At 47.8% G+C, this 17,500-nt stretch overlaps 8 protein-coding genes and 2 non-coding genes; 3 read left to right on the top strand and 7 right to left on the bottom strand.

The window, feature by feature from the left end:
• The window catches only part of CNAG_05148 (beta-1,2-xylosyltransferase 1), a 3,135-nt gene extending 3,084 nt beyond the window's left edge, over positions 1-51 (bottom strand). Inside the window, exon 1 of the mRNA XM_012193350.1 lies at positions 1-51. This exon is cut by the window's left edge and continues 693 nt beyond it. The gene's annotated coding sequence lies outside the window, so the exon portion shown is untranslated.
• A 182-nt stretch (positions 52-233) lies between these two features.
• Positions 234-3,277, top strand: CNAG_05147 (hypothetical protein). The gene is made up of 2 exons (XM_012193131.1): positions 234-1,549; positions 1,604-3,277. Exons 1-2 carry the CDS (start codon positions 991-993, stop codon positions 3,151-3,153), a joined length of 2,109 nt encoding a protein of 702 aa, XP_012048521.1. The 5' UTR covers positions 234-990; the 3' UTR covers positions 3,154-3,277.
• CNAG_12372 lies at positions 3,260-3,566 on the bottom strand. The gene is made up of 2 exons (XR_001045631.1): positions 3,427-3,566; positions 3,260-3,379 (listed from the first exon to the last, which is right to left on the bottom strand). It is a non-coding gene; the product is annotated as a hypothetical RNA (non-coding RNA).
• A 173-nt stretch (positions 3,567-3,739) lies between these two features.
• On the top strand, positions 3,740-4,858 carry CNAG_05146 (DNA-directed RNA polymerase II subunit RPB9). XM_012193349.1 has 5 exons: positions 3,740-3,987; positions 4,042-4,063; positions 4,179-4,300; positions 4,426-4,512; positions 4,581-4,858. Exons 1-5 carry the CDS (start codon positions 3,959-3,961, stop codon positions 4,690-4,692), a joined length of 372 nt encoding a protein of 123 aa, XP_012048739.1. The 5' UTR covers positions 3,740-3,958; the 3' UTR covers positions 4,693-4,858.
• On the bottom strand, positions 4,813-8,981 carry CNAG_05145 (DNA helicase). XM_012193130.1 has 10 exons: positions 7,627-8,981; positions 7,415-7,576; positions 6,767-7,355; positions 6,410-6,713; positions 6,252-6,358; positions 6,072-6,194; positions 5,888-6,005; positions 5,514-5,833; positions 5,172-5,456; positions 4,813-5,104 (listed from the first exon to the last, which is right to left on the bottom strand). Exons 1-10 carry the CDS (start codon positions 8,313-8,315, stop codon positions 4,943-4,945), a joined length of 2,859 nt encoding a protein of 952 aa, XP_012048520.1. The 5' UTR covers positions 8,316-8,981; the 3' UTR covers positions 4,813-4,942.
• An 86-nt stretch (positions 8,982-9,067) lies between these two features.
• On the bottom strand, positions 9,068-10,632 carry CNAG_05144 (carbonic anhydrase). XM_012193348.1 has 6 exons: positions 10,114-10,632; positions 9,961-10,050; positions 9,768-9,855; positions 9,495-9,703; positions 9,376-9,441; positions 9,068-9,323 (listed from the first exon to the last, which is right to left on the bottom strand). The coding sequence occupies exons 1-6, from the start codon at positions 10,288-10,290 to the stop codon at positions 9,234-9,236; spliced, it is 720 nt and encodes a 239-aa protein (XP_012048738.1). The 5' UTR covers positions 10,291-10,632; the 3' UTR covers positions 9,068-9,233.
• Positions 10,633-11,833: 1,201 nt separating this feature from the next.
• Positions 11,834-12,244, bottom strand: CNAG_07816 (2-hydroxyacid dehydrogenase; the record flags this gene model as incomplete). Its single annotated transcript, XM_012193489.1, has 1 exon — positions 11,834-12,244. The coding sequence occupies one exon, from the start codon at positions 12,242-12,244 to the stop codon at positions 12,068-12,070; it is 177 nt and encodes a 58-aa protein (XP_012048879.1). The 3' UTR covers positions 11,834-12,067.
• Positions 12,245-12,587: 343 nt separating this feature from the next.
• Positions 12,588-13,186, bottom strand: CNAG_12371. XR_001045630.1 has 1 exon: positions 12,588-13,186. It is a non-coding gene; the product is annotated as a hypothetical RNA (non-coding RNA).
• On the top strand, positions 13,147-15,071 carry CNAG_05142 (dolichyl-P-Man:Man(5)GlcNAc(2)-PP-dolichyl mannosyltransferase). XM_012193347.1 has 7 exons: positions 13,147-13,555; positions 13,603-13,702; positions 13,756-14,091; positions 14,136-14,436; positions 14,493-14,622; positions 14,672-14,813; positions 14,857-15,071. The coding sequence occupies exons 1-7, from the start codon at positions 13,381-13,383 to the stop codon at positions 15,014-15,016; spliced, it is 1,344 nt and encodes a 447-aa protein (XP_012048737.1). The 5' UTR covers positions 13,147-13,380; the 3' UTR covers positions 15,017-15,071.
• Positions 14,978-17,375, bottom strand: CNAG_05141 (hypothetical protein). XM_012193346.1 has 4 exons: positions 17,101-17,375; positions 16,622-17,037; positions 15,955-16,570; positions 14,978-15,904 (listed from the first exon to the last, which is right to left on the bottom strand). The coding sequence occupies exons 1-4, from the start codon at positions 17,165-17,167 to the stop codon at positions 15,105-15,107; spliced, it is 1,899 nt and encodes a 632-aa protein (XP_012048736.1). The 5' UTR covers positions 17,168-17,375; the 3' UTR covers positions 14,978-15,104.
• Between the last annotated feature and the right edge of the window lie 125 nt (positions 17,376-17,500).

The raw sequence follows: 17,500 nt of genomic DNA, 5'->3' as shown, positions 1-17,500 counted from the left end.
CCTCAGCCGGTCATGTTGGGACTCCAACAAGATGTTGCAGATCGCTTTCTCCCCTTGCCGCTCTCCTGCTGGCTGATCGCCGCCCGCAACATTATTAAGTCACAGAAGCCGGAATAGATTGATTAGGCTCGACCAAGCGGCGCCACACTCTCAAGCCTATTTTCATACGCGCGACGCGCTATTTTTGTGTCGACGGACTCGGATAACTACATGTAACATTTCCTCTGCCGGCTCTTCAGTCGTTATTCGTTGAGCCCAGACAGATCGGCCGCAGCAACAAGAATCCTATTATCGGAACCACCAGCTCAGCCAACATTGTGACTTAAGTGGACCAAGCTATCACGGATCATATCGAGCCTATCGTCCTCTGATTCAGAGGCCTTGGAGTCAGTAGCATATATGTCAAGAATAACCTCCCGGCCAATACGGTCAAAGTCAAAACGCATCATTTTTTTTCTTTAAATACGACATCTGTTCCAAGCCAAATAACACCGGAATCAGCTCCCACTATTCTCATCAGCCTTATCAACAGACGGAGTTTCGTCACCATTGCTCTGCCCCAAGCAGTTACAACAGGGCCACGTACCTGTCTTCAGATCCGCAGATCCATCTAATCCTTTCACACCCGTTAACTTCCGATTCGCAAGGTCATCAGTATCGCTATCCTCGGCAACAGACCTATGCAAATGAACCTTATTTCCAGCAGCCTAAGATTCTTTCCTCCCTCTGAACGACAATAATAAGAACCGGATCGGACAATCGGTGGCAAAAATATTCCCCGCCCATCGGTCGTTCGTCCAACTAAGCCATGGTGAACCTGCGCCCCCTTATTAAGCGTATTTCTTCTCACATACCAACCAGTATCTCGTGCAGCAGTCGTTTCGCAATGACCTTTTAGCGCTTAAAGATCTCGGCGCCGAGAGCAGAAATTTCCAACGACACTTTGTGGACTCAGCTTCAACTTTGCAACAGACTGCATCTTCCCATATAATGGAGCCTGACTCAACTTTTATGCCTTTCCCTATCATGCAGACCATTGAAAAGCCACAGCAGGCTCATAGCCGGCAATCTTCTGCGATATCTATCCATAGGCCAGCGTCGCAACGCCCCCTTGGTTTCTCGACCTCCATGTCTTGCAGACCGCAGCAGACGTGGGCCCCGACGGGATTCATAGAAGTGCAACATCCTCAAGCGGATTCGGCCCCACCAGCTTTTGATGCTCATCTCCTTGGCTTTGATATAGAGCAGACCGTCACAGCGTCTCAAGTCACGGATTACCACTCAATGCAGTCACAGCCGCCACATCTTTTCGGAACCCAACTTTCTCCAGTGCATGCTACGGCTGATCCATCTTTTTCCCGTTCATGGCCATCTGACCAAGGTCAAGTTCATCCCCCTGAGTCGCCTCAGGATCCATCTGGTCAACAATCATACCATCCATGGTCTCTCCACAAAAATGATTACCAAAGTCCTGCGGGGATGGTGCAGCCGTCAAATGCAGCTACGGTGCAAGGCGGACAACCTGCAGAGCATGCGATTAGAGGATTCAGTAAGTAATATCCAACACAACAGACTGTAGCTGTTACTCATACGAGCTGGACAGACACCCCGGCCACCTTGTCTGCTGTTAGCCCGATGCAACCTCAATCTACGCCGAGCAGGCCACAACGAAAACGCGAACCAAGGGCCCATAGTGCCTTCAGAAAATCAGCAATCTCTTCATTGTCCCCGATAGCGTCCACACGTCCCCTGCCGCCTCGAGGCTCACAAGCCCCAGCGAAATCTTCGCGATCAGGACGCAATGCTACTGCCTCTCAGCCGCATGGGCAGTTTCGTCACTTTTCTCCGTCTTTGCAGCCTTCACAACCGACATATGTTTTTTTCTGTCAACCTCTGCCACTTGAGGGAGAGGCAGGCTCAGCAGTTGGACAGCAGCCAGCAAATGGGCAGTCGGCTAGCCGTTGCAGGGGGAAAGAGAAACTTCGAAGCTCTGGGACAGAGTACAATGGGGAGCCGACAAAGAAGCCGCTGCAGACAGACGGAACCGAACATACCACCTACACTGCCAGCTCTTGGCCGAAAGACCAAAAATCATCTGAGCCTGAGGGGAGAGTACAGGAGTTCGGGCAAACTGCAAGTCCTATTATACCTTCTTCAACCCTCCCACTTGGCCAGGAAGGGCTGCCGATTGGGGCAGGCTATAACGAAAAAAATCACCTTACTGAAAAGCAGACCATTTCGGTTGAAAAGATGGAGGAGATATATCAGTCTCTTGAAGCTGGGCAGGCAAGACATAACCAGCAAAGTCAAATGCAAGAGCGTATCTCTTCCAGCACCCCGCCACAAATGAGTTCGTCGTCCCAGACTCCAATCTCTGCCGTCGCATGCTGCGAGAGTGCTATGGCTGACGACTCGAGCTCTCATCCTATCCCTTCAATGTCGTTATCCTCGACGGTACAGTCATTTTTGCCTGAAGGAGTACCTCCACTTGACCCACCTGTGGGCGATCCTCAGCCGTCTCGACCTGTTGTAGCTGCAGGCGCTGTCGAAGATGTGCAACCAGCCTTTGATCAACAGATCCGGGCGAATAGGTCTGATCAAGAGATAACAACGTCGTCAGGGCCGGATTTGAACCAGGATATCGGATCTGGAGGTTATGCAGTCCCATATACGGGCACCTCTCAACTGGAAACGTATCCCGTCGCTGATCCAGCAACGTGGGTCAGTCAGCTTCTGGGGCACACAAACACGACCGCTGTCTCTTTATCGTCTTACCATGGTCAGCAGACGAGTTTGGGCTATGACAACCAGAGGTTATACGCACAACAGCCTCGTTTTGATACATCCGCAGAACCGGGCTTGGCAGTGCAACATCCTGCCATGTATGGTGGGATAATGGCAGAGGTTAATATGTCGGCGAATAAGGGCGGCGAGGGGAGATGGGGTCCCGTAAACGAGAAATCCACTAGCCAATCAACAGAATATCCTTCCCAGGTTAATCCTATGGTTAATGATAGCCCATTTACAGTCAATCCCATCGACCTGCAATTGGGATCAGGCGGACAAGGGTGTAATCTTGAGTCCCAAGACATCGCCGCCAATGGATGGAACTTCTCTCAACCCATGAACTTTTCAATGTACCCGCCCTCATGATAAAGATAAAAATATAGCACCGTTGTCGTTTGACAGTCGTGGTATAAAATTAAAAAGGAGTTATTTACTTTTAGAATATAGAGAATGGTGCTCCGCTGGCAGTTATTTGTGGCCGCAGTTTGATGCATGTTTATGGTGCGAATATTGAATCTAGGTGAATAGATGCTTTAGAAGGAGTGATTCGAGCAAGCGAGGGCTGAGTATGTTCTTGAAGCGTTATACGATACTAGGGAACCATTACTAGGACGGACGGAAAAGGAGATGAACACGAACTGTGACTGTTATGCCCGAAACTTGGTTGATTAAGAGCCCGGTATTCGTCCCATAGAAGAAAGGCCTGATTCTGATGTATCATCTTGTGAATTGTTATGTCTGACGACCCCTGTGTGCATAAATAGTGGCTGTTTTCGAAAAACGAAGGACAAACGAAAATCGGCGTCCGTCACCTCGATGAATCCTGCCAAAAGTTCCCTCTTGTGACCCCTCCTCGGACCCGGAGGCCGGCCAATATTCGTCGAGGGGTTTGGGTCAAGCCTAATATGCGTGGTTGAGTCTTTCTCCATGACTCTTTGATATTACGTAAACACACAAGTGTTCCTCATATCTCTCAGCGAACAAGCGAACACACTTTCGTTCGCTGTTCTGCTCTCCTCTCGATTAAAATCAACTTCTACAGTGTTGTACTGTTGCAGCCTTCTCATTACACGCTCTTTTATCCGCTTGCGTTCAAAAGCATTCGATATACGCAATTAAGCAACCGATCCGCTACAGCCCCAGTAATACAGCGCAACTATCGTGAAGAACCATGCCAACTCTTAAGTTCTGTGGCGAATGGTAAGCATCCTCTCGCCTTGGCCTGTTCTCAGAATCTAGACTGATATATACCAGCAACAACCTTCTTTACCCCAAAGTATGTCATTTAGATGGTCTCTTTATCTACATTTGTCATATGGCAGTTGAGGGCGATTCAACAGATAGGCTTTTGTTCGCAAGTCAGAACCACACGCTGACTAATATCATTTCAGTCCGATAATAACGCCAAGGTTCTCCTCTATCAGTGCCGGAATTGCAACTATACGGAAAATGCCGCAATAGAACCTGGAATGGCGGGATGTGTGTACAAGCATGATTTGTTAACGGTCGCCAGGTGAGCCGCCTTCGCCATAAGTTCGGGGCATATGCATCCAGCGAGCACAAGTCTATTCTGTTGCCGTCATACGGATTATTGCATGTAGTATAACGGGAGGTTGCTGACCTAATGAATGCTTTCAGAGAACAACCCGGAGAAACGAAGGATCTGGACACGGATCCCACCCTTCAACGTTCGGACATTGAGTGTCCCGCCTGTCATCATCATGGGTATGTCATGCTGTTTAATGTTGGTCCTGCACCATTACCTTGTAATGCGACTAATTGCCAATCTGTAGTGCTGTTTTCTTCCAAGATCAAGGTCGTCGTATCACAACAAATATGACCCTTTTCTACTACTGCACCAACTGTAAACATCTTTTCCGAGATCCCACTGTGAGACACCGATGAGTTTTGGGGATATATAGGCTGCATCATTGTGCGTTGCCGGAAAGAGCCAACCCTTGAACTATCTTGTTAATTTCACGATGAGGGCATGGTATTGGAGGGTGATAATCTTGGGACCCATGTTGTATAGATAATGATCGTAGCATGCATAGAATTATAGTGATCTATATCTGGAGATTACAGTGGTGTATGCGTTATTTTACGGATCTTATGCTGATTTACAGAAGCTTAATATATATAATTGATGACAACGTTAATCAACCCCTTGATCAGTATCTAAAATCATGCCCCCTTCTTCTAAGTACGCCATAAGATCTTGCCACACCCTCGTTCCACCCTGAGGCAGATTTTCAGCGACTATCTTGCCCATCTTGGCTTTCTTAAGAGTCTCCTTATTTCCGACCATAATAAGTGCCTGACAAGTCGAGTATTACTTGTCAATGCCAATCGGGCTAGAAAATTACAACATGAGATACACTCACCCTTCTGGCTCTTGTCAATCCAACGTTGACTCGCCTCCAATCACCCAAAAAACCGATGTAGCCACCGGCATTAGATCTAACAGTACTAAAAATGATTACTTCTTTCTCTCTTCCTTCAAAGCCGTCAACAGTCTTGATTTCTACATCTTGAACTTCTTCCGTTCGTTCATCTCCAAGGATTGTTTTGAGAGAATCTTGGGTCCTCGAGGCGAAAAGAGTCTCTGAAACAACTTTGATCTGACCGAGATAAGGAGCAATGATACCAATTTGAGAACCTTTCAAATCCTAAAGTTCAAATGCCATCAGTCAAAGTAGTCACGATCTTTGATTCGTTGCACTTACGGGGTTCTTGTGGAGGAGATCCGTTACAACGTCTACGATAATTTCCGCCTCTCCCTCGTTGGCCATACTCTGTAAAACAGGGCTTTCAAGATGACTATGATTCAGAAAGGTCAAGTTGGTCTTCTCGCCTGACAGCCTCAACTCGCCCGTGGACGGATCAGGGATTGGATCTTCCGGAATGAGGAAAGCTGTCTCGGGAGGGGGTCTTTCTGATGCGGGGGTACCATTTTTGAGTAGGGAGGAGTAAAAGGTTTTGGAGGAAAAGGCGGCAAGGGACGGGTGCATTCGATATTGTGTGTCAAGCATTATAGAAGGGACATCTACCATTCAACTGTCAGACAAAAATCATTCCTTCTTAACGTTGAATGACTGACCTTTTTCATGAATTAGCCTTTCAAACAGACTGGTCGACAATCCCCCGGCATGCGCATCCTGAGACACAATAACCGGAGGAAGTTGCTTATGATCACCGATAATGGCTACATGGGATGACTGAAGAAGCCCTAATTAGCCAAGGCTTGCATTGGAACGCTTGTGAAAAAAAAAAAGATGACTTACACCTTTCATCAGCGGCAAGAGAGTCAAGGGTTCGGTTGCCATACTCGCTTCATCTAAAAAGACTATAGGGAAGTCGATGCTATTGAGGTTGGCTGATATGGCGGATATGCAAGTCGTGCAAACCTGGCGCAGTATGAGTGTCGCTTTCGGTTGTCAGGCAATTAAGCTAGACAGACATACCACGTCGGCATCGAGAAGCAGTTCCCGGGTTATACTTTGTCGTATACCCCAAATCTGTCTCCAGATTTTTTTCATCTCTGAGATTTTCTGCTGTCGTTCTGGATTACCTGAACAAAATTATCAGCTATCACTCAGCCTGTTAGATCACTTGAACATACCAAAATCCATTCTGAAGATTTCATCTTTAAGTCTTTTAGCCTTCTCAACCATGGTCTGCACAGAGGTCCACATGGGATGGCTTTCCATCTTGATCTCCAAACTATATTGCTTCAGATCGGCAGGGACCCTTTCCGCCATTCCCGTTCTAATGGCCTTGACTCCATGTTTTATCATACCTGCTAGAAGGTTGTCGACAGCGACGTTGGTATGGGCGCAAACAAGAATGGGATGAGGAATCTGGAAATGATGCTTGAGGAGCTTGATAGTTTCGACGATGACACGAGTCTTGCCCGTACCAGGAGGCTAATACTTGTTAGTTAGTTAGATCTGTGACTGTCTGAGACGATATGACTTACGCCTTGAACTAAAGATAGTGCCTCGCTCAACATCATTCCCATGGCACGCAACTGAGTCCGGTTCAAAGGGATATAGGGATCACCCTCAACTTCCACAGGAATCTCTCGCTCAGAACGATGTCTCTCTGCCCAACTTCTTATCAACGTATTTCTGCTCAAAATACCATCCTTTTTGGTTTGGCCGGCGCCAGATGCTAGCTGAGGTTTTGGAGTGGCGTCGAGATCTGCTGGTGATAAAGCGTGGGCATTCGAAACAAAACCGTTGGATTTGGCATTTGACATGGGAGACAAGGAGTCATTGGGGGATGATGCTGACGGCACAGGAGGGCAAAAATCTTTGGAGAAGGCTTTCAATAAAGTCTCTCGAAGACTCGTGCCTTTGAGAATAGCTTGGTTTGAGGGCGTAGCTGACGAAGGTGTAGGGACGACCAATGAATTTTCCTTGGGTATATCAAGTGGGAACTGGGGATAGGATTCGAAAGAGTCCTCGATATAATCGGACATATCTTGTTCAAGAGGATTGTTGCTCAGAAAGCTCATCGCCTCAAGCTGCTTCCTATACACATAGTCTGAGTGGCCAATATCAAGCCTGTAATGCATTTCATCAATTTTTGGCATCTTTATGAACCTTAGCTCAGGGATACTCACCGCCATACACCTTGACGTATATCTGGTATGGGCACAGGACTCAGTAATTGGACGGCTCCCTTAGTCTTGGAGTTAACGGTAGCTAGAATAACTCTGGCCTCATCGTCTTTGACGGCATCTTGGAAAGGATGAGTTCTTGAGAGCATGACGTACTGGCCGAACCTTTCCTTGACTTTAACACCACTCGCAATCACCACCATTAAAAGACTCACGTGAACTTTGCAGCATCAATCATGGTACCTTTTCCTCTGATGAACGAATATATAAAGGATCCTTCTCCCTGAGAGTTCTGCTTCCGGGAAACTTCATCTCCTCTTACGTTGACAAGTGTATAGCCAGCCTTGACAAGTTTTTCTGTACTCCACTCTTCCAATCTTTGATTGAATAACCTTGCTTCCTCTTGTAATTCTGCTTTGAGAAGTTGACTGAAGTGTCCTCGGTATCGCTCCAAAGCAAGGGACAAAGGATGGTCACTCGGAAGCTTGCTCACAACCGGTTGATATCTACGGGGTTGTTTAGCGAACATCCAATGACGGTTACGAGGTCGGAGGTGTGGGGGGAGTGGACGCCTCAGTTGACCAAGTGCGCGAGTACGCCAGTCGAATCGGGTGTTGCCGTCAGGCGGGTACCCATCCGCTGCGAGAGACATAGCAGGAACTTTTGTCTCAAAAGCTCTATCATCAACTGGTGATGTATCACCTTCAATTGTAAAATTGACGACGGACCGAGTGATTTCGCTCTTCCTGGGTAGATGGTGGGGAGCGTCAACGAAGCCAGGAAATTCTTCCATTGGCGGAGCTGGGGGCAAGGGTATGTTTAGAGCCTGATCCCAGCTGATATTCTCATCTGGTGGGGCATAATCGGCATCAACCCAGTCCTTAATCTCGTCTAGTTTTCCCATCTTCAGATTTTCCAGGTCGAGTTCAGGAGAGACTTCCTCAGCAAAGACATCGTCAAAATACTGATCGTCCGCAGAGACAGACAGCTGCTGCAGCTCTGCGTCACTGACTTGGGTTTCAGTCCTCGTGGGTGGTATTTTTGCTGTTTGCTTCAGCTGATTTTCGAAATGTGGGCTGTTGCGAAAACGTGACGTGCGGAAGACTGGTGCTAAACGAGAAGCCGGTGCAAATTCATCCGTTTTGGGTACAGGTGTTGTCCAAGGTTGAGAAGGTGGCAGAGGTGATGTCCAATGATGGCTGGTAGAAAAATTCCAGTCTGGCAAAGGTTGAGCACGATTTGCCGACGAAGTGTGGAACGCGCGATTCCTAGAGGAGAGCTGGTGATCCCCACACGTCGTCGAAAGCCAAGCACGCGCTGACAGATACTTGACGGGCGATTTACAAGTGGCGACCTTGTGAAATGAATACAAGGCGTGGCTGCTCTGGAATATAGTCGGCTTGAAGAAGGCGCGTATGCCCGGGGGTCGTGCCCCGAGCGAAATGAGGGTTTGAGAGCGTCGCAGTTTGGCGGGTGACGGACGGCGAAAGAGAAGCTATGGATATGGCGGCGACATGTGGCTATTTATACGGAGGAAGGAAGGAAGGAAGGAACAATAGGGTATAAGGACATTTGTTGACAGTTCCAGGGGGAATGTAACAAAAATCCTTCAGGCACCACTCTCATCTAGCCACACGTCACGACTCAAAACGACGATATGCGTATACTGTTGTTGTATGCATTCTATTCTATTCACATACTGACAAAATAACGAGAAAAAACTTCATCTCATCTATGCTGTAATGACTGAGCCTGTAATTCCCTGTCTATTAATACACCCTTGATAATCCGTACGACAGTCTACTTCTACAACTATTTCTATCTACGCTCGAGGCACTCGGTCATCAACAAAAGGATGAGGGCCCTGGGTGACGTTGAGGTCAACAATGTTGCCGGTAGAAAGGTCATAGAGCTACACGGGCGTCAGCCAATTAGCCATCTCATAGTTACAGAATGCAACTCACCCAGCCGTGGACGAAAACTTCTCGGAACTCGCCCTTCCTGGCCTGTTCCCAAGCTCCCTGAATGGTCTACATTTGCTATGAGCGACCCATAGCCCTAATCACATGAGGGACAAGCTTACAGGGCTGTTAACAACGTTCTTTACGGCCATCTTGACGTTCTCCTTGATCAAGTCGTTCACATCGCTTCCTTCGGGCAAAGAATGCTTCAACCTGATGATGGGTTCGAGATATCGCACTAAAGGAGTCCCACCAGGGTTTTCCTCAGTCGGAAGAGGTTGGTCAAACGCAGCAATACAGCCACCACAACCGGTGTGACCAACAACCATGACTAATGGCGTTCCAAGTCAGTCTATGAAGGCTTGGCAATACTAACATAGGCGAAAGATACCGACCGTGAGTGACACCAACGTTCATGATGGCGTAGTTGAGAAGAGCCTGAGAAGAGTCGTCCTCGGGCTTAAACTGGTTGGCAACGTTCCTCTATAGGCAACCAAGCTTTTGTTAGCCCCTCCATTCCGCAGCGCATCCTGTGCGCGGGCAACGATAACCGAAAGCCGACCGAAAGCCGCGAGGGTAGAAACATACCTGAACGAACACATCTCCGGGTTTACGAGCCATAATTGTGACCTCTGGAACACGAGAGTCGGCGCATCCGATCCAGAGAAAGTTGGGGGCCTGCATTACCATGGATTAGCTTTGCGATGCGTTTCGACGGTTCCAAAATTAGGAGCTGCTCACCTGACCCTTGACCTGCTCGGCCATGAACTCGGGCTCCTCAGAAGTGACCTTTCTGGCCCAGTACCTGTTGCCTTCGAGGACTTCTCTAATCTCCTTGAACTTTTGGGCAGCTACAGAGTGCCCAAGGTCCATGTCAATCTCATCGGAGGGCTTGAGGGGTTCAGCGTGGAAAGGCATGTTGGCGACGCTGGTAGTGTTTATAGATCTGGAGGAACAAATGATGGGACGCGGACGCAGACCGGATGCGGGTCTTGGAAGGCTATGTGCAATGTGGGCTCTGTATGAGGCCAGCCGAGTTCTATATAGCGACTGTGCGACGGGGGAGATGGCTCTGACGTGAGATGTGAGTATTTTTGCGACGGACAGCGGGCAACAGAGGCTCGCTGGAGGGGGTATCGTGGTTATATGCACCGCGTGCGGTACAGGTGGTTGATCGGAGGAAGCGGGGCCGGGAAAGGTGGCTGGGAGCGGAGAGCTGGACGAGCTGAAGAAGACGCAGCGACAAAAGCTGTCCACAAATTTATAGGCTTTATCGGCCAGTGACTCAAAAAAAAACCCCAACCAACCCCGATTGCCTCAATTTAATTTACGTGCCTGAGAAACGTTCCTGGCCCTTGAAACCCAGTGCGGCATGGGCCGGCCCACGCTAATAGCACGTACTCGTGCTACTTTACTGGTAATGATATAAAGGGGCCTTTTCCCACAGGCGGATTCTTCTCCGATACGGAGGACGGAATGCCGTTGACATCCCCGCAATCCGTTATTCCCCAACAGAATAAACATAACCAGGTTAGTCATTCACCCATTTCCAAGGTTTCTTTGCTCAAGAACTCTGAGCTTACTTCTTTTCTTCAGCTTTCGCTGGAAACTGAAAAGCAGAACGAGTCAATGCTCTCTACTGCTGAAGGGGTTAATGCATTGTTGTTTGCGCTACAAATTCGTCGCTGTTGTGCCATTGTACCGACGATATAGCAAAGCTGTGATCGGGTCAAGTTGAGGATACGCGATAAAAGGGGGGGGTGCCCTTTTACTAAGTCAGCACGGACGGATAAAGAAGTTGACAGTCACTAACCCTTGACATCCTTCCACTTTTCCGTAGCCTTCTTTTCAACAGTAGGGCGCTGTTCGACCAACCTGACAAAGTAGATGTTGGCATATTCGTCGCTGTTGTGCCCTCTCATATATTTGTTGGTACAAAGTGTAGAGACAACTCCCGCTTTGTGTTTTCACTAGAGACATTCGACATTTGTTTATCATTTATCCATGTGCATCTTCTCATCTAAGTTCTAGAATTTTATTACTTAACAGGAAGTCGGTATACGACACCTACCTACTTGTGCTCTGCGATTCCCCTACAATCAAGAAGGTGCTTCGACAGTCCACCATATTTGGCTTATGACCTGCAAAGCAACGCTCAGAATGCCATTTTAATACCCTTCAGATCTTCGCTTGTTTGCATTCACGACAGACCATCTACGCGCCATTCACCTACGTATGCCAACAGTTAAATCCAGTAAACTCGAACTTCATATTTTTCATATCGTACTTCAAATTCCTCAAGAAATGGACTCCATCTCGGTTTGCGCCTCGACTGTCATTATTTTCACTTATGGCAAGCGAAATGTACAGGGATGACCCGAGTAACTGTGGGGAAATGTCTGGCCTCGTCCTCATACACGTCAAATCCAAACCCAATGAACCTTGCCGAATTGAAGAGAGCGTACAAGCGCAGCCTCATTGACAATGAGGCCTCGGGCAGTCCTAATTATGGCGGCAGATGTTTCATCTTGGCGGAAAAAGCAGAGTCGGAGAGGGTGGTTTCGTGTCCGCCTTGACAGGGAGGTTGAACGATACCAAGTCGTGAAGTCCATCCAAACAGCCTAAGTACTCAGCCTCAATCTACTTTTCCTTCTGCTAAGCAAAGACTTTGTTCATCTGTTGTAATACAACAGTCTCATATCAGATGGCTTTGCTCCCTTACTAAAGCGGATCCGATACCACGTATGCCGACGGATCCCGTTACCTTGCCCTTGGGACTGTATGAAAATGGGATATCAAAGTTGAACGTGCCCGCCTTGGCGTGAACAAGAGCGAGGGAGGACTGTCCAAGAGCATCGAAAAGGAGGAACATGGCAGTTTCGACAACATGGCGTTGCCGACAGCTGAAAGGACACTGAAAATCTGGATGCCTCCAGCGATACAAGACGCAATGTCGATTCTAGTCGCTGAGAAGGTCAATTACACATTTGTCTAGCCCATCCTTAACAGAACGTATTGTACGGCACGGTTATGACAAATGAGTTTGGGATCCACTCGGAGCTTGGACACCAGTTCTTTGTCAAAAAGTTTCCTGTGATCCGTCCTTTCATTAGTACAAGGATAGTTTTCATAGGCATTCAAACCCATTTTGGTAGATGCAGAAGCCATGAAATGTCTGTACATCCCTACGACATCAGTATATTTGGACTGTAAGTCAGAAATGGATTCTTCTCTGCTCGCTGATGCATTCGGCCTGACCCCCTGTGAATATAAACCTCTTTATATGCTGGGCTCTGATTCACCACTACATTTGCAACCCTTGAATGAAGACGTAAGCCGTCGAGATCTTGGAAAAGTGATAGTCTTGAGGGAAAGTATGTTGGGAAGCTGAGAAACAAACGGTCGTGATGACAAGAATGCTGCTGGATTTCGATATCGACGCGATCTTTGATTGCGAGTAATGGAAAAGTCGGTTCAACGATAGACTTGCACATCGACACTCTCCCGATTCCAAGCTTTTTATACCTTTGCCACTTCCATTTTCCTTTGTATACTGATAAGAAGGAGAAGAGAGAAAAGTATGAGGGTGATTGGCGATATCTCTGGCTGAAATGATTACTGATAAGATGACTGGGTTGAGTTATTTTCTAATCAGCAGCTCTTCCGTCTACAGAGATAATCCGCCCGTTACTCGTCGTCGGGTTTGTCTCTATAGCGGTGCTAAGTTCAGGAACGCCTTCCAGTTTTCTGTGTGTTCAGTCTCGCCCTCAACCCCTCGACATAAGCTTGTTGTTATTTCGTTTTCCACTTTTTTGCTCATTAATTCGTTATAATTATCGGCTATTTCTTGTTGATGACACTTCCCAGCCACCGTGGGAAAGCAGCTAGGCACGTCGACGCAACTGTACGCTGCGACGAGGTCGACCAAAAGAATCGATGAGATGGGTTGTTGTCGAGATGTCTTAGTTGAAGATATCACTCAGGAAGTCTACTGGCCGGCTGTAGCAAATGTCTCATCAAAGCATATATGGCCCAGCCTTGAGGCAACGGAAAGGCCTCATAAGGCACGCTGTCGATTTAGTCCGAGCATTGCTATTCGACCGACGATATTTTTGGCACACTGCCTTCCTCCTCTTTCTGGGTGAGGTTGCGTTGGGCCTTTTGGTGATATGGAAGATCCCTTGTAAGTATATTTGAAAACCTTTGAACCTATATTGATTGCTTTGAAAGATACTAAGATAGATTGGCCGGCATACATGCAACAAGTAGACATGTTCCTTGCCGGTGAAAGAGATTATTCCAAGATCGAAGGAGAGACAGGACCCCTGGTGTACGTCTGCCATTTCTTCAACGTCCATGATGCCAACCATATTAGAAATTCAGTTATCCAGCCTTGCATTTGTATATATACACCGCCTTCCACCGTCTCCTGCCCTCCATCGAAAATGTTCGCCCAGCCCAATTCGTCTTTCTCGGGTTCTATCTCGCCACGTACTTGGCTGTCTCCACGATCTACTATCTCGCAGGACGCCCGTCAAATGGTGGCCATCATTTCCCGCAGGTACTACTTATACCTTTGACCCTCTCTAAGAGGGCCCACTCAATATTCTTGCTTCGACTGTTCAATGATCCCATCGCTATGCTCATCTTCTATCTTTCCGTGATTGCTTTCCAGATTGGTGGTCGGAAGGGCTGGAGACTAGGATGCGTGCTTTTCAGGTCAGTATTTTGGCTTAAGCCATTTCCATGGCTAATTGCATTAGTCTCGCACTGGGAGTCAAGATGAACATCCTCAATTCTTTGCCAGGTTTACTCGTTCTTCTTTTCCAGTATCGCGGTATTATCGGCACAGTGGAAGGTCTCTCAATCATCGGTCTTATCCAGTTCCTTCTCCCTGCTCCATTTTTCTTTTCGAAACGCAACCCTTACCTTACTAGGGCCTATTTCACTTCTGCTTTTGATTTCTCACGTCAATTCTTGTATGAATGGACGGTCAATTGGAGGTTCATCAGTGAAGAGGCATTCTTGAGCAGAGAGAGGGCCGTAGCTCTACTTGCAGGGCATGTGAGTAGTGCGAACGGGGGTCGTACATGGCAGCTGACTTGGATATCACAATGTAGTTCATCGTCTTGGGGTTATTTGCAGCATTCAAATGGTCACCAGTGCCCGGGGGCACTTTGAGGGTACTGCAGAAGGGGTTCTCTAGCCCGCTAAACCAAGCTTTAGAGGTTTCACAGATTCCAGCCTATCGTACGTACTCTGAATATAGAACATATTTAACTTATTGACCCTGCATCAGACATTCCATTAGTCTTATTTTCAGCCAATCTTATAGGTATGCTCTTTGCCCGTTCGTTGCATTACCAGTTCCACTCGTGGTATTTCCATCAGTTACCTTTCTTGCTCTATTCGGGTGCTGGCTGGGGAAATGCGTTGACTAGGTGAGTCATCTGCGGCTTGAACACATCAGCTCACTCAAAATAGTGTCCTCATATGGGTTATTGTGCAGTATGCGTGGGAAACAGCCCCATCCTCCATAAGCACTTCTGCTGCGCTTTTAGCTGGGCACGTGGCAATGGTTTTTGGACTTTTTGTGCATGGAATGAAACAACTTCCATCAATCCAGAAAGTTAAGACTAAATAATTTTCGAGATATTGTTACATAACTACTGTATGCATGGATAAGAAACAACTTCTTGTAACGATGATAATAGTGGTACACTTTAATTTTTCTATTTCGTCAAACGAATATTTCCTTGGCTCTCAAAGAAGCGTCTCACATCCCACCAGTTGTCGTTTCTCCTCTCATTGACGTCCCAATCTCTCAAGATAGCTTCGGTTGCGTTCTCGCCACGACCTTCTTCCGCATCGGTCTGCAAAGCGCTATTATCTTCCCCACGTATGATTGCGCCGAGACCGAGAGGCCCGTCACTTCGACTTCTTCGATTTCTTTCCCCTTCCCCATGGTGATGCTCACTCATACTCCCCGATCGCAAGGCAAACCCTGGACTCGCCGCTCCTAAGCCAATGGAGAACCCCATTGGCGCAGCATGAGGACCAATGTCGGGGAGAAGAGACCCGTATCTCGGGCCTCTATGGCGGTGATGATGAGCATGTGAAGATGAGTGGGAATGGGTATGGAAGAAACGAGGAGAAATTGGCGAATGAGGAGAAGATGGGGATGGAGCAAAGACTGGTTGATAGCGTCCTGTTGGTGTGGGGGGTACAGATACAATGTCATGATGGGGAAGCGGCCAGTGGCTGTCATCGTCTTCTGGTTCTTCCGTAGTCCCTCTGCCCAGCAAAGTCGCTCCTTCCCCAGCTTCCAGCTCGTCTCTGCTCTCATGTGACGAGACGGAGGTGCTATCTGAGATCAGGTCTTCCTCAGCCCATGTACCCACTTCTACACTGCCTTCAGGTTGAATAGCCGAGACAATCCATACACCGAGCAGAAGAATCGCAGTGCCAAAAGAGACAAGAAGAATTTGATAAGTTGCGAGTTGTCCGAATTGGTTATAAAAGATCAGTCCATCTGCTCCATATTAGTTTTTGCCCTGCATGTCTTGAAGTTACAACACTTACCAAAAATCGAGGATAAATTGAAGAAACAGAATGCTAATGGACATACTAACGCCGGCGATGTAAATTTCAAGCTGTGATGCAGATACCAGATCTGTGCGATGGCAATGATGTTCATCCCCAACATCAGAGCCCACGTCTGAGGCCTTGCAAATTCATTACGACCGACGCCCGTTCGCCAATGATCGACGGTTTTCATAAATAATTCAACCGTTGCCTTCGCCAGGACAAGGCATAATCCGGAGAGTGTACCTGCTGCAGCAGCAAAAGCAAGGCCACAGAGGGTAAGGGTGTGAGTGTGAGAAGACGCGGCGGTGGATTGGGCCGACACTTCTTGAATGCGAGGTGAGATAGAAAGTGAAAGGGGTTTTTGCACAGACGGGTTTTTCAAGGTAAGGCGAGGCTTATTGTTGTCTTCCACGGTAGGCTTCGCATACTCATCCCCGTGGTCATCAGAGTTGGAGGTTGATCGATGTCGAGGGTTTGTGGGGTGGAAAGGGATAGCAACAGATGAACGGGGGGAAGCATAATTGCTTGGTATGGAGACAGGACTTGATGCCCCAGACAAGGAGATCTGGTTCGATTGATGCCGATAAACGTGCCAGCTTGCAATATGGGCCTAAAGATAGTAGTCAGCACCATGACACTGAACCAAAATGGCCTTACTTACCGCTGCCAAGACCGCTGCGACCGCAATCAACACGATTGTAAAGAAAGCTACAAATGGGCCTCTTTTGAGCAATAAGAGTAACTCGTCCAAGCCGTGCTCCTCGTCAGGGACTACTCCGAATACAGCAATCATAACCGCCCCCGCAGCTACTAGAGCTGTGCCGATTACCCAAGTCATACCAAACTTGTCTCCCAAAAGCACATGGGCAAATAGGGCATTGAAGACCAGCGAGATGGCCCCTAAGGGTGCTAGGATAACAATGGGTAGCGCGTCCAACTGGAAGACTGTGGCAAAGACATTGGAAGTCATATATATGGTGAAACCAATAAGCCATAGTGGGCGCCGTATTGCTGGTCGACGAGCAGGCAAGGGTAAAAGATCTTCCTGAATATGAGATTTACGCTGAATAGTAAGGCCTAGAAGTAAATCGGGAAGCTTAGCCTACTTGAGAGCATTGTCGAGAATCTCTTATTACTCACCCAGCGATTGCACGAAAGAACAAGCCAGGCCAATCAAGATGGCAACAAAGACTGGGATACCGCGCATAGTTGCTATCGTCAAGCCAAATGGTAAGAATCTTGCGGTGCAACGGCACAAAACACTACTGAAGGAATTTCAGTGTGCTGAAAAGGCCGGCCTACGTGGGCATCAATTTGTGTGAAGCTGAGGATATGGACAGAAATGAAAAGGATAACAAGCAGATGTAATGATTTGCCGACTGGCGGATAATACAGAGTTCGAGCGAGCAACCAACTGGTCGTTTCCCCAGCGCGAGCCAAAAATCGTGTAGAACGCGTTCGAATGAACGAACATAGATCGGGACAACATGTCATTTTGACATTTATTTCGGACACACCCCCATTTCCTTCGAGGCATCCA

Source organism: Cryptococcus neoformans, chromosome 4 (assembly GCF_000149245.1).
Source record: "Cryptococcus neoformans var. grubii H99 chromosome 4, complete sequence".
NCBI lineage: Eukaryota > Fungi > Basidiomycota > Tremellomycetes > Tremellales > Cryptococcaceae > Cryptococcus > Cryptococcus neoformans.
This window is presented reverse-complemented; position numbering and strand designations above follow the sequence as displayed.